General features: G+C 37.3%; 1 protein-coding gene across 1 annotated transcript; it reads right to left on the reverse strand.

Annotated features, from left to right (window-relative positions):
* Positions 1–987: 987 nt before the first annotated feature.
* gjb9b (gap junction protein beta 9b) lies at positions 988–4,389 on the reverse strand. Its single transcript, XM_047150647.2, is given in 3 exon segments — positions 988–2,221; positions 2,224–2,484; positions 4,197–4,389. Coding segments are annotated over 2 exon segments (720 nt in total). The 5' UTR covers positions 2,432–2,484; positions 4,197–4,389; the 3' UTR covers positions 988–1,709.
* Between the last annotated feature and the right edge of the window lie 9,152 nt (positions 4,390–13,541).

Genomic DNA, 13,541 nt, shown 5'->3' on the forward strand with positions numbered 1-13,541 from the left:
TGTTATTGATGTGTGTGGTATCATCATACCAAGCTCTAAAGGGTTCTGTAAGGCCTTCAGAAAAAAAGATTGTGGATGCTTATGAGTCTGGCAAGGGATTTAAAAAGATCTCCAAATTATTTGAAATACATCATTCCACTATAAGGAAAATCATCTAGAAGTGGCACAAATTTCAAATGACTGCCAATTTGTCCAGGACTGGCTGTCCCAGCAAATTCAGCCCAAGAGAAGACCGTCGGATGCAAAAAGAAGTCTCTGTGAACCCCAAAATTTAATCTACAATCAGAAAGAGATTGCACAAAATTGACCTGCATAGGTGGTGTGCCAGGAAAAAGCCTTTGCTATCTAAAAAGAACATTAAAGCAAGACTACAGTTTGCCAATGAGCATATAGGCAAAGACCAGGCCCTTTGGAATAATGTTCTCTGGCCAGATGAACCAAAGATAGAGGTGTTTGGCCACAATAACAGCAGACATGTTTGGCGCAGACCAAAGACAGCTTTTCAGGAGAATCACCTCATACCAACATTGAAGCATGGTGGTGGAAATAATTTGGAGTTGCTTCGCTGCCTCAGGGACCGGACAGCTTGCATTCATTGATTTAACTATGAATTCTGTATCATATCAAATAGTGTTTGAAGATAATGGGATGCCATCTTTTCTTGTGCTTTTGTTCAAGTATATCAAATTTATTAATAAGCACTGTCAAAGATCATTATTCAAAGAATCATCATTCAAGGATGATCAAATGTTTGTTTGTCCAAATATGTCAAAAAGGCCAACTATTTCCATGGGGTGTGCTTATTTTTTCATCTCACACACACACACACACACACACACACACACACACACACACACGCACACACACACATGCACAAATTCAGTTAAATCTTCAGTCAGGTGAAATACAAATTTCTTTTTTCCACTGGTGTAAGTTGGACTTGGTTCCACTTTGCATAATGGCTTATACTTTTCATATACACTCTCTACCTATGCTAATATCTTCTTATTTGTCTTCTAGGATTAAATGGCAAACCATGCACCATGATATTTGAAACTCCTATTACACCCATTAATTTCACCAGCACACTTTGGTTGACGAAGCAGTGGATTATTAAACTGAATCCAGTGTATACATTTAGGAATTTAATAAATCCATGAAACAGCTGGGGTGTGAGGAGGGTTTGTATTCATTTATTTATCAATAATCTGGAAAATGCAAATAATTGTTGTATTGTATTGTCAATTATTCTAGTTGTGAATCAATACTCACGTCTGAAAAGTTCCTTATAGTATTTATATTTGTCCACCAGGGGGCAGTATTTGGCTTTAATCGCAAGACAATTCTACTGAAGCCTACACAAACATCAAAATGATAAAAAAACGAAATTCTAAAAACACTTTTTAATTTACATATATGGCAAAAGAAGATGTCTCTACACAGTATTTATATATGGTCTTAATGACAGTTTAATCACAGTTTAACAGACAAAACTAAGATGCCAGATATTTTCCAAAATAATGAAGATATAAATATCTTCTTTGATTATTGTACAGGATTATTTTGCAGTTCATATGACTGTGAAGCATGCAGCATCTTTAATGTGTTTCACATTAAGTCAACTGTATGACTACAACTCCTGAAATCATGGTCTGTCATGTGTAAAGGATTCCAGACAGAGCAGTGACACTAAGTGATATGACTAGCAGTCATGTCTTTTTCAGTTTGCTGAGGCTGTGATTGGAGGATGCAGTAGGACCCACTCTACACTCACACCTTGCCTGCCTGCGCGCTTTCTCTATGTGTTCATGAAGCACCTTGTTACAACGCTTACACACCAGGTAGGTCATCTCAATGATACACATGAGGATACACAGGGCAGAGGAGGTGACCATGAAAATAGTGAAGTTCTTCTTTTCTGTAGGACGGGACAGGTAGCAGTCCACCACATTAGGGCAAGGATCGAGACTACATTTCGTCAGAGTGGGCAAGTAAAATCCTTTATAGAGATAGTACAGGATGCAGAGGAAACCAGTATCAATGGCTGCGTTAATTATCAGACTAAGCAAGTAGGTCCACCAGATGCCACCACGCTTCTTTCCTGGGTTTTCATACAGATGTTTGCCTTTCTGAATGATGACATTATCTTGATTCTTCTTTTCACGGAACTTGACATGGCCCACCACCATGAGAGATGGGCAGGTTATTAAGATAAGCTGAAAGGGAAAGTGTGGTCATAGCACACATTGGTGCAACCCGGCTGAACTGTGTTGCACACAAAGTCTTTTGAATTGTCACCCCAAACTGGCTGTGCGGCCACCACAAACACCAACATACGGAAGATAAAGACCATAGAGAGCCAAACACGACCAAAAAGGGTGGAGTATTTATTCACGCCACTGATTAGGGCCTGCAGGGATAACCAGTTCATCTCTTAAGCTGGAGGTTGGCAGAGTATTCACCAATGAGTTCAGGAGACAGCTCCTGTAGAGAACATGATAGAAGATATAGAATCTGTATCATTTACTATGTACACTGTGGTATTTAGGCAATCAGAAAACATACTGTAAATATTATTTGATCATTTCTTTTATTATTATTATTATTTTAGAATTTGTTTGTTTTAAATTTCCAAAGGGAAAACCAAAACTAAAGCTGTTGTCATGCCACATTTAGGTGACCCAGACATCACCTTGGCCTACTTATTAATGGGACATTAGGAAAATAGATGCAATTAAAACAAAAAAACAAACAAAAATGTTTAGAAAGTCATTTGAGTAAAGATACTGAAATGATGTCTGCACTTCTCATATTATTCTGATTTAACATCCATCAAATAATGAGTTCAATGCAAATGACTGAACGGAACCTTTACAGGAGTTTTCATCGTTTTGAAAATAAATAAATAAATAAGTAAAAATTTTAAATAAACTAACAAAAGTCGACCACCAAGATGAGCAGTGAAATTCTGAAATGTTAAACTTTTGCTTTCTGATTTATCATTATATAGCACTAAGCCATATTTTGATTATATTGACTTGTGCTAGTTTAATATTGAATTCAATCACTTTGTGCCATAAACTTCTCAAATACTCACCAACCAGCTTGCACAGAAGTACACGCTGTGCCTAAACATGGTTACAAGTTTTCACTCACTATCTTCTGCTAAATATTGCAGTATTTATTTAATTTTTATTTTTTATTTAATGACATAAATAGCTGCTACCTGAGTCAATTAAAATTTCCTCTCAAAGCCAAATGCATGCCAGCTTCTGAAAGTTCTTAGGTTCTGTTTTGCTGTCTCTGCTTCGTATCGCCTGATAGTTTCCCAGAGGCTGAGGCAGGGCGCACACTGCTTTACCGGGTATGATGGATGCAAGTAGGATGTTTCTCCTTGTTTATGCCTTGTTTGGACTCGACAACAGTTCTAGGTTTGGTATTCACAATAGTGAATCTGTGTCTGTGCTTATTAGTGCATTGCAAGCAGTTTTCAATGAAAAAACAAACAAACCGTGGCCTATTATTTGAAGACTTATTCTATCTCATTTATTTATTGTATTTAGCATGTTGTGGCTTAAAACTTTTGGGGTAAAAGATTTTCAGAGAAGTGAGACTGAGACAAGTGTGATTTACTCTGTGGATCTTAGATACTTGAAATGTAATTGTAATGTAATTCTTGAATAATAATAATAAAACCATGTAAATGTCAACAGAATGTTAGATGGTGTTTGAAGTCATAGAAACACTGACACTCACCCATGGAAGGAGCACACACATGCGTGCACACACGAATATGTCGACAATATCAATAGGAGAGGACAAATTTTTTTTACAGCCACCAACATAGTAAAGTAATTGTTGTATATAAAAACTTGTGAAGGCCTCTAAATGAACATAATATAAATAAGGGAACAGGCTGAACAGGTTACTATATCCATTTTCTTTCACAGCTCTCTCTTTAACTATGCTACAGTACAAAGATTCCTTCACTAAGCCAGGGGCTGTAAATAATCAATTTTTTCCTCTCACACTATCTCAGTGTCTTCCTTTATACAGCACTGTCTTTAAGTCTAGACAAACGTCAGCACAATAGCAACCACCAAATAATGTTCCAAACATTGTCATCTCTAAAAGCAAAGCACATAGTTTGAAAATTTACAAATTACAAATCTTGAACTATGAAAACCAAATCCTACCTGTACGATCTTTAAGATACCATAGAGAGCAGGTGCCTGAGTCTCTCCCTTGTTTGTTTGATGATCCAGATTAACATGATAAATATAAAAGTTTCTTGAAAGCAATACCTCACTATAGCTAGAGTACAAGTGGGTGGATGTTTCAGCAGCCTGTTAGACAACTCAAAACTATTCTTATAGGTATGATCTACAAGCCAAACTGCCACACAAGTGATTATTTAAGAAAAATTTAGAGTTATGCCAATTTTGACAAGCTCATGCAGGTTTGTTTTGCTGGTGCACCATGTGAAGCATTTACTGTGTACAAGTTCTCTTACTGGATGTTTAAATTGGATGTGTCTTCTGTATTTCTCTTGAGCAAAATAATTTGGTGACTACGGGCCAGTGTTGCATGGTCAAACTACTTATCATCAAGTCTCAGTCGAGTCTCCAATCAGTAGGTCTGGGTCACGCTGGACTAAAAGATTTCATGTCCAGAATAGAAGTATTTTATTCACAGCCCAGTGGACAAGTGGAATAAAAAGCCTACTCCTTTACTGACTATCCCTAAACAGGTTTTCATTTGGTATGTAGGTTATGTTTAAACATAATGTGGTGCACAGTGATTCACCTCACAGCTGTAACTATAGCACTGTAAGCTATGCATGTGTTGCTGCACTACACACTGAAAGTTTTTTTTTTTTTTTCCCCTAAGAATGCACATTTGCATGGAAAGTCTGACAATACTGAGCAAATCTGAGTTATTTAATTATAAAACCAAATTAAATGCATTAAATCTAGACAGAGTTGGTGTCATACAACATTCATTTACAGGTGACCTGTTTCACTGTGGCCTCTCTACTCATTAATTGAACATGGTGAGAACGAATGCAATTTGGATAGTCAGTTGAGTAAAAGAATTGAAATAATGTCTCCACCTGTCATATTACATGTTAACATCTAACAAATAATGAATTCAGTGGAAAGACTGTGTGACATTCTTTACAGGAATGTCTATCTGTTTCTTAAGAAACTATTAACTCTTCTGTTGAAATGTGACAGAAGCACATGTAGTACTTGAAGAAGGTAAAGTCTTTCCTCATTGTCTTCTGCTAAATATTGCAGTATTTGTATTATTTATTTATTTTGTAACATATTATTTGATTCAAGATTCAAGAGTTTATTGTCGTATGTATGACTGTTACACAGTACAACGAAATTTGTACTCTGTGAATCCTCCCAGCAAACTCTGACATATTTTAAACAATACATAAGGAAAACACAAAAAAATAAATAACAAATAGTGCAGTATACATACATGAGCAAGAGAAAGTGTATACATGCATTGTAAACGTGAGAGGTTCATGTGCAATAAAAAGTAATATGTACAATGTAAACATCTGCAAAGGTCTGCAGAGGTAGACTCGGTAGTGGTCCATGGTGTTGTTCTCATTTGTAAATGTGTGTGGGGTAAGGCAGGGTGGGGTAAACCAATAAGTGTATAAAGAAACTAAATAAAATATGTGTAAGAGCCATTATGTTGTTTTCAATGTCTGTTGTAATATCATTGTTTAACACTGGGTGGACTGTGGGTCTAATTAGAATATAGGTTGCCAGAGAGTAAGAGCCGGGAGGTGTGTAATGGAGGGAAGCACAACAATTTTTGACCGTGTCAGGAGATGTGCAGCTGGAAGCCAGCTTGTGGGATTACTATGTGTGTATTGGAACTGCGAGTTTAAAATGACATCTATGAGCTTTGTGATATAAAGTGGTAAAAAAAAAAAAAAAAAAGCAGTACTAGACTGGAAGGATGTTTTGTTTGGATTTCATGCATCGGAAACATCCCTAAAACACCTCTAAGTGACAAGATGGTCATTTGCCACTACAATACGTGTGATTTATATGGGGCAACAACAGAGAAGTGACAACATGAACACTCCTATATAAACCAAAAGAGCTCAGAAGACATGCCACAGTTGAACTTGCCAACAAACTTCAAATTAAAATAGCATTCTGCTAAACAAGCAGTGAACACAGAAGCTGATTGGATAGGAGAAATAAAATTCTGGAAGAAAAAAAGAGGATATACATATACTGAGATTTTACATTTAAACATGAAAACTTAAAACTGGACTGGTCTAATTTACCTAACAAGAATACGAAGATAACTTAACATGAACATTTTTTAAACTCATACATCATACACTAACCGAAAGTAAGCATTGTATTAAAAACATAAACACAAAGGATATTTCATAAAATATTCAAGATGTGATGTGGCTAAGTATAGGTAGGTTAGCAGTATGGTGTGTTCTCAAATGGAGCTGCTAAACTACTAAAGAATGTTCTGTTAATAACTGTACAGAAGAAGAAACCATTGATCTTATTTTAATACACTGATCATGCTCAGCAAAGTTATGGCACAAAATAAAAAATCTAGGATTAGACATAAACATAAATGAAGAATCAATAAAATATGGAATCTTTTGACACAAGTCAAATGAATCGTAGATGATAAAATTTGGAAGACAAGATGTAAAATGATTTTCACATCTCTGTCATATCCCTGCAGAGATGGTTCTTAAACAGATTAAGAGTGAATTGAAAAGACAAAGGGACAATGGACAGAAGAACAAGAAATAAGCATCCATGGACTTTTTGTGAGATGTAAATATTCTGTAGATATATGTAAATGTATGATATATAAGTAACTGTATGATATATTTCAATTAATTATATAAGTTGTGCTTTTGACTATTACAAATATGTGTATGTCCATATTGTGAAATGTGAATGAGTGATTGTAACCTGCTATGAAATTATTCAATAAAGGTTGACTTAAAAAGTAAAAAGTAAAGCTTGGCACTTTAAATATTTAATAAAGTCCATGGGTGCTCATTTTTTGTTCTTCTGTCCATTGTCCTTTGTCATTTTAATTCACTCACAATCTGTTTAAAAATGATCTCAGCAGGGATATGGCACTGATTGATAATCATTTTGAATCCTGTTTGCCATTTTTTACAGATAAATACAGATAAAAAATCATGTAAAATTTTCCACATTTTTTTTGTAATTATTTTAAATCAATAATTTTGTGCATTATTGTTTGTCATTTATGTTTATGTACAATCCTTTTACACTTTTTTGCCATATCTCTGTGTGAGCATGAACAGTGTATTAAAAGATGATCAATAGTTTCATCTTCATCACAAGTATTAACAGGGCATATTTTCATGGTAACAAAGCAACTTCATTTAACTACACACCAACAATACTACATCATGAATATTTTCTGAAATGTCTTTTGTGTTTATGTTTTTAATACACTGTACACTTTCAGTTATTGTGAGATATTTATGTTTAGAAATACCTCCATGTTCACATTCATTTATTTTCTTATAAATAAAAGGTCACATTTTGTTTCTTCCCCTTTATCGCTTCCTCTTTTTTTCTTCTTCCCTGTTTTTAATTCATGCATCCAATCAGCTCCTGTATTTATGGCTTGTGTCACATTTTTGCAGAAAGCTATTTTTGGCTTGTTGACAAGTTTGATTGCTACAAGTCCACCAAGCTCTTTCGGTTTATATAAGTGTGCTCACGTTGTTATTTCTCTATTATTACCCCAGAGAAATCGTACGCACGTTTATTAAATTTTATAATACACTTATTGTCAGAATCAAAAACTGTGGCTAGGAATAGTTAGTATTTAGAGAGAATAAAAGTTTTAATTATTTAAATTCTAGTTGTATATTGTAAATGCAAATGATTGATTGTAATGAGTTTTAAAATTATTATTTAAAGTAAAGCTTGGCAACTTTCAGGATCAGAGGACAAACTGTGTCTGCAGTGTTGGGAGGAAGGGTAGTGGATGAGAGTTGTTAACAAGCCTTATGGCCTGTGGGTTTTTCAGCCTTGTTGTTCTTGCTTTTACAGCCCTGTAGCATCTGCTGATGGTCGGAGTGTGAATAGGCTGTGCTGGGGGTAACTATTGTCCTTAATGATGTTCTGGGACACCCTGGTGACTCTGGCCTAGTAGAGGCTCTCCAGCATTGGTAAGGCTGTTCCAGAAATGGTTTGGGCAGCTTTCACCACCCTCTGTAGCGCCTTACAGCGGTGAGCTGTGCAGCTTCCAAACCAGACTGTGATGGAGCTGGTGAGTATGCACTCGATTGTAGAAGCTGCTGAGGATTCTGCTTGGTATGCCTAATTTCCTCAGCGTTCTCAAGAAGTACAGAAGCTGTCAATATTTCTTCACCAGGTATGTAGTGTTGAGCCCAGTTGAGCTTCTCATAAATCACTAAACCATCTCAGTCATAAAAACACAGTGGCAAAAGCTGAAGCATAATGGGGGGAAAAAATCTACCTAAAATTTTCAGTGTTTAATGTTGCGTGTTACTGATATTTTTATATACTGATTTTGTCCTTTTACTGTATTATACATAATACTATTTTTTCTCTTTAAAATTATTCATTAGTTAATGAATAATAAAATGAACGATCTAATACTTACCTTGGTGTGTGTGTGTGTGTGTGTGTGTGTGTGTGTGTGTGTGTGTGTGTGTGTGTGATGTATACAAACATAAATAGTGTGTCCTTTTTGATTTCCTTTGGGTGAGTCTGGAGGAACATGGAAATAAAAGGGACTGAAAAAGGTCAGAGAACCATACTACAACTGAAACCAGAACATCCTCATTTTATGTGTACACACTCCCACACACCTAGTAGAGAGAGAAAGACGCAACCGTCAATATGACTCGGCCTTTAAAGAATATAACAATGGATCTAAAGGCTGTGAGAAGAAGGACCTAACATAGAGATGACTGTGTATGACTTTTTTGTGCCTCATCAATTCTTTACCTCAAACTGGTGGTGCCATGGTTACAGCATGATATAGTATGAACAAATAGTGATTAACTACAAACTGCTCTGTGAGACTTTTGGGCAATAATTGGGCAAATTATGCTCAAAGGCTTTTAGTGGGCCAAAACCCAGGAGCCTGCTCATAAAACACAGCAAGATTAGAATGTTTATTGCTCTTTTTATAATGCCCGTTGGCACATTCACACATGCAAGACTGAAACCTTTCTAAACCTTTCCAGCATGTTCTGACTTCTGCAGCTTCACTTTTACCTCATCTGCATTGACAGTGTCACACACAAACATACATACATCTCACTGCTACATAGAGATATAGAGAAGGAAAAAAAACATAAATACATTAGAAGAAAGTTTCAATGTGTCCTGTGACCAATTAACTTTCTGGTTCATTCCAAAACCCCTCCCTCATAATGACCTCACAGTATCCATCCATCCATCCATCCATCAATTTTCTATACCGCTTATCCTACTGGGTCGTGGGGAAGGAGCCTATCCCAGGAGGCATAGGGCATAAGGCAGGGTACACCCTGGACAGGCTGCCAATCCATCACAGGGCAAAATCATATACACATTCACACACCCATGCATACACTACACACATTTTGGATATGCCAATCAGCCTACCATGCAGGAGGAAACCGGAGTACTCATAGAACATGTAAACTCCACACACAAAGGGCTGTGGTGGGAATCGAACCCCCAACCCTGGCAGTGTGAGGTAAATGTGTTATACATTAATGTAATTTGTATTACGTTACATTATTGTAAAATTTATACTGTAATTGGGTTATATAGCTACAATGTTCTGCAACCAATATACTCAACCAACCTGCATGGTATTTGAATAATTAGACTATGTTCATAAATTTAATCTGTGGTGTGAACAGGACATGGTCTGCTGATTTAAAAAAATATATATTATGTGTATATATATATATATATATATATATATATATATATATATATATATATATATATATATATATATATATATATAAATAAAATTTATTTATTTATTTATTTATTTTTACAAAGGGAGAGATGCCTGGCTGTAAAAATTTGAGAACCCTTGGTGGAGCATTTACAGTATGAGACCAAATCTTGTGAAGAAGAGCATTTAATAGGATTGGCTATACTAATTTGCCACAGGCATGAATGAATGTGCATATGTGCTTGTGCATGGTGCTCTGTGATAGAATAAACCGTCCAGGGCAAATTCCAGCCTCATGCCTAGTGTTGTTCCTGGGATAGTCTCTGGATCCACTATGACCCTGACTAAGATAAAGAGGTTACAGAAGATGAATGAATGAATGAATGAACGAACAAACAAATGTTGCTATGCTTAATTTGGCAGATATACTTTTTCAAACTGTGTTTAGTCTTTTAGTCTCTATTTGATTCTCATTGCTACAAAATCATGGCATTAGAATTTGGATTTTGAAGGGCAGATTACTATTACTGTAAACGTACCTTCAACTTTGTCATTTTTGATACTATGTGAAGCGAGAAAGTAAGAAAATTTATATTCATTGGTTAACATTATGACCATTCCTTTAGTGGTGTCACTGCAAAGAACTGGTTACTGCCGCAGCTGTGATGGAGAACGGCTTTTCAGGAGCTAAAACTCCCTTGCTACTGAATAAGTCTACATTTACCACCTTTGTAAGCAAGCTGTAAGCTGTGGGGTGGTAGTGCATGGTTTAATGCCTCTTTTTAGAAGGCACAATCGATTTTCCCTTGAAAAACATCATTCCCTAAGGTCACTATTACCTGCCTGTGCCAAGTGGGGAGAGGGGGGGGGGGGGGGGGGGGGGGGGGGCACCTCATGCAAAATGCATGAAACAGAGACCATACTAGGAAAAGCTTGGGACCACAATGGTAAGTGTGAGTGAGTGATGGGGATGAAAAATCCCTAGAAACTTTACTCTGGCTTGGGGAGTTTTGTCAAAAGGAGAGAAAGAGAAAATTTAGGAGTCGAAACTTGCACTTCTCAATGTCAGTGGGAGGTCTGGGTTGTATCAAGGGAGAGATAAAAGGAGAGATGTCAGCTAGCGGATATGCCTGACTGCTTGGCAGTGCAGATGTGTGCTGCTTGGTGGATGACACAGAAGCAGGAGATGAGTTCCAGTTGTCATACCTGGCAACCTAAATGCTATCTGCTGGGAGGGTCACACTGCTAAATTCTTTTGACAAAATCTCTCACTTTCTATTCTTTCTATGCTGTGTGTATGCATTCTATGTGCCTTCTCCATTAAAATAACTTATGTGTGCACTTTGTGTCTGTTTACTATGGAAGTTAGTGAAGTATAAATGACAATAAGAACTCTTATATTCTAATTGCGTTATGGATGTGTTGTGTAGATGAACTTCAATATAACTTGGTTTTATTCCATCCACCACTTGTTATATACAGTATGGGGTGTATGGTTGTCAACTTCATTTCAAAAGTTAAGTACTTTGTATAGAGACTTGCAGTGATTTGAAAAAGCAGCTGGGAGTCATTTAATGAAAGCTGGAGACTTCTGGCAACAGTAGGCAAAGTAAAGTAAAGTGGGCATGGGAAACGGTGTGGAAAAAGCTGAGCAAAGTTTAACTTTATGCAAATGAAAAGCAAGCAATTTAGCACTGGGAATGAGGGATGGTAGAAAGTTCTTTTTTTCAGTGACTATGAAACATTATCCATTTTTTTTTTGGTTCCATAATTGCAGCTCCTGCATCAGTCAGTGATAATTGCTGAAGGCTGACACAATATATAACTATGCAGAGGTTTTCATTATTCTATTTTAATATGTCAAAGCCCATCAAATAAGTGACAGAAATCATAACAAGCAAAACAATATTTCTGAGGATGTACAGTTTTCAGAACAGCAGTTTTTCAGTTGTATCTAGATGCTGGACTACTGATCGGAAGGTTCTGAGTTCAAATCACAACACCACCAAGCTGCCACTGCTGGGCCCTTGAGCAAAGCTCTTAACCCTCAACTGCTCAGTTGTATAAAAAATTAGATGTAAGTCATTCTGGATAAAAGAGCCTGCCAAATGGCATAAGTGTAAATGTAAAACAAACAAACAAACGAACAAACAAGAAACACCTTTGAAGACAACCACTTTTCAAGCTTTTTAAGCTAGAAAAAAATTGGGGATAGAAAATGCGGACTCCCAAAAAGAATATATATATTTTTAATTTCTCATTCAAACGTGGTAAATTGGATGCACAATTTATTGTGACAAAATTTTATGTATTTAAATGTATTTATATGTATGCATTTGTCTGGCATTTAAAATAAGTTTAGTCAGCAGCCAGAATGAAACATTTTATTGTGTCATTCTCCTCAATGCCCAAATGTCCTCCATAGGATTTTTTTTTTTCAAGATTCAAAACATTATGACACCATTAAAGACATATTTTCAGTATCAGGTATAGACTTATTTCCGATATCTTTTATTATACTATAATGGAGTATAATAAGGTTTTATTTACAACAAAAGAAGCACAACTCCTCACTGTAACTTAATTCATTAAACAAGCCATTCAAATCCATTTTCACTTTCTCTCTGGCGCATGGTTGCATTGTACTACAGCCATTATCTGCATCTCCCTTACATAAATTTTAATTACTGTCTCAGCAGGCATGAAAAAAAACAAATTGTTGCGGTACCTCGTTGGAAGCAAGCACGGGTGAATGGGACTAGAGTGCGAGGATCAGGCGGAAGATGAAACACGGAAGACAGCAGTAGGTCAGGCGAAAAAAGTAGAAATCCAAAACAATAACAAAGGCTTGGTGAAAGACAGAGGCAAGACTGCTGAGTGTTTACTTTGCGAGGCTCTGAAGTTAACAAGGTCCTTTATAACCTAAGCTGGAATACAGGTGTCTGCACTCAGTACTCCAGTGAACGTGAGTGTCTGCGTGACTGGGAAGTGTAGTTCTGGTCGGCCATGTTTGTAATTTGTGCTGCACTCTGGGAACTGTAGTTGCGAGTTCGCCGCGATGTTACAGACCCCACCCCCAAAGAGCTCACTCCGGGAGCCGAATCCTTCCGAGGCCTCCCTCTCCTCCATGGTCTCGGTTTAGTTGGGTGAGCGGTATGGAAGTCCCTACACAGGCTTGGGTCCAGAATGTCCTGGGACGGGATCCAGCACTGCTCCTCTGGGCCATACCCCTCCCAATCCACCAGGTACTCGAGTTTACCTCTCCAACGTCTGGAGTTTATGATGTTGCAGACGCGGTAGGCTGGTTGCCCGTCAATCTCTAACGGTTCCAGTGGGGAGTTGCACCAAATGTTGATGTGCGCGTTCCCAGACCTGCTCACTCCGGTGGAGCCATTCATCCACCGCTGGCGAGTCAGTCGGGTTGGCATTCCAAGGAACTAAAGGCGGCTGGTAGCCCAAGACACACTGAAAGGGGTGAGCTGCATTGTGGAGTGTCACAGGGAGTTCTGTGTGTACTCCGCCCATGGGAGGAATTGGCCCCAGTCCTCCGGGTTGGT

This window comes from Ictalurus punctatus, chromosome 24, assembly GCF_001660625.3.
Source record: "Ictalurus punctatus breed USDA103 chromosome 24, Coco_2.0, whole genome shotgun sequence".
Classification (NCBI taxonomy): Eukaryota; Metazoa; Chordata; class Actinopteri; order Siluriformes; family Ictaluridae; genus Ictalurus; species Ictalurus punctatus.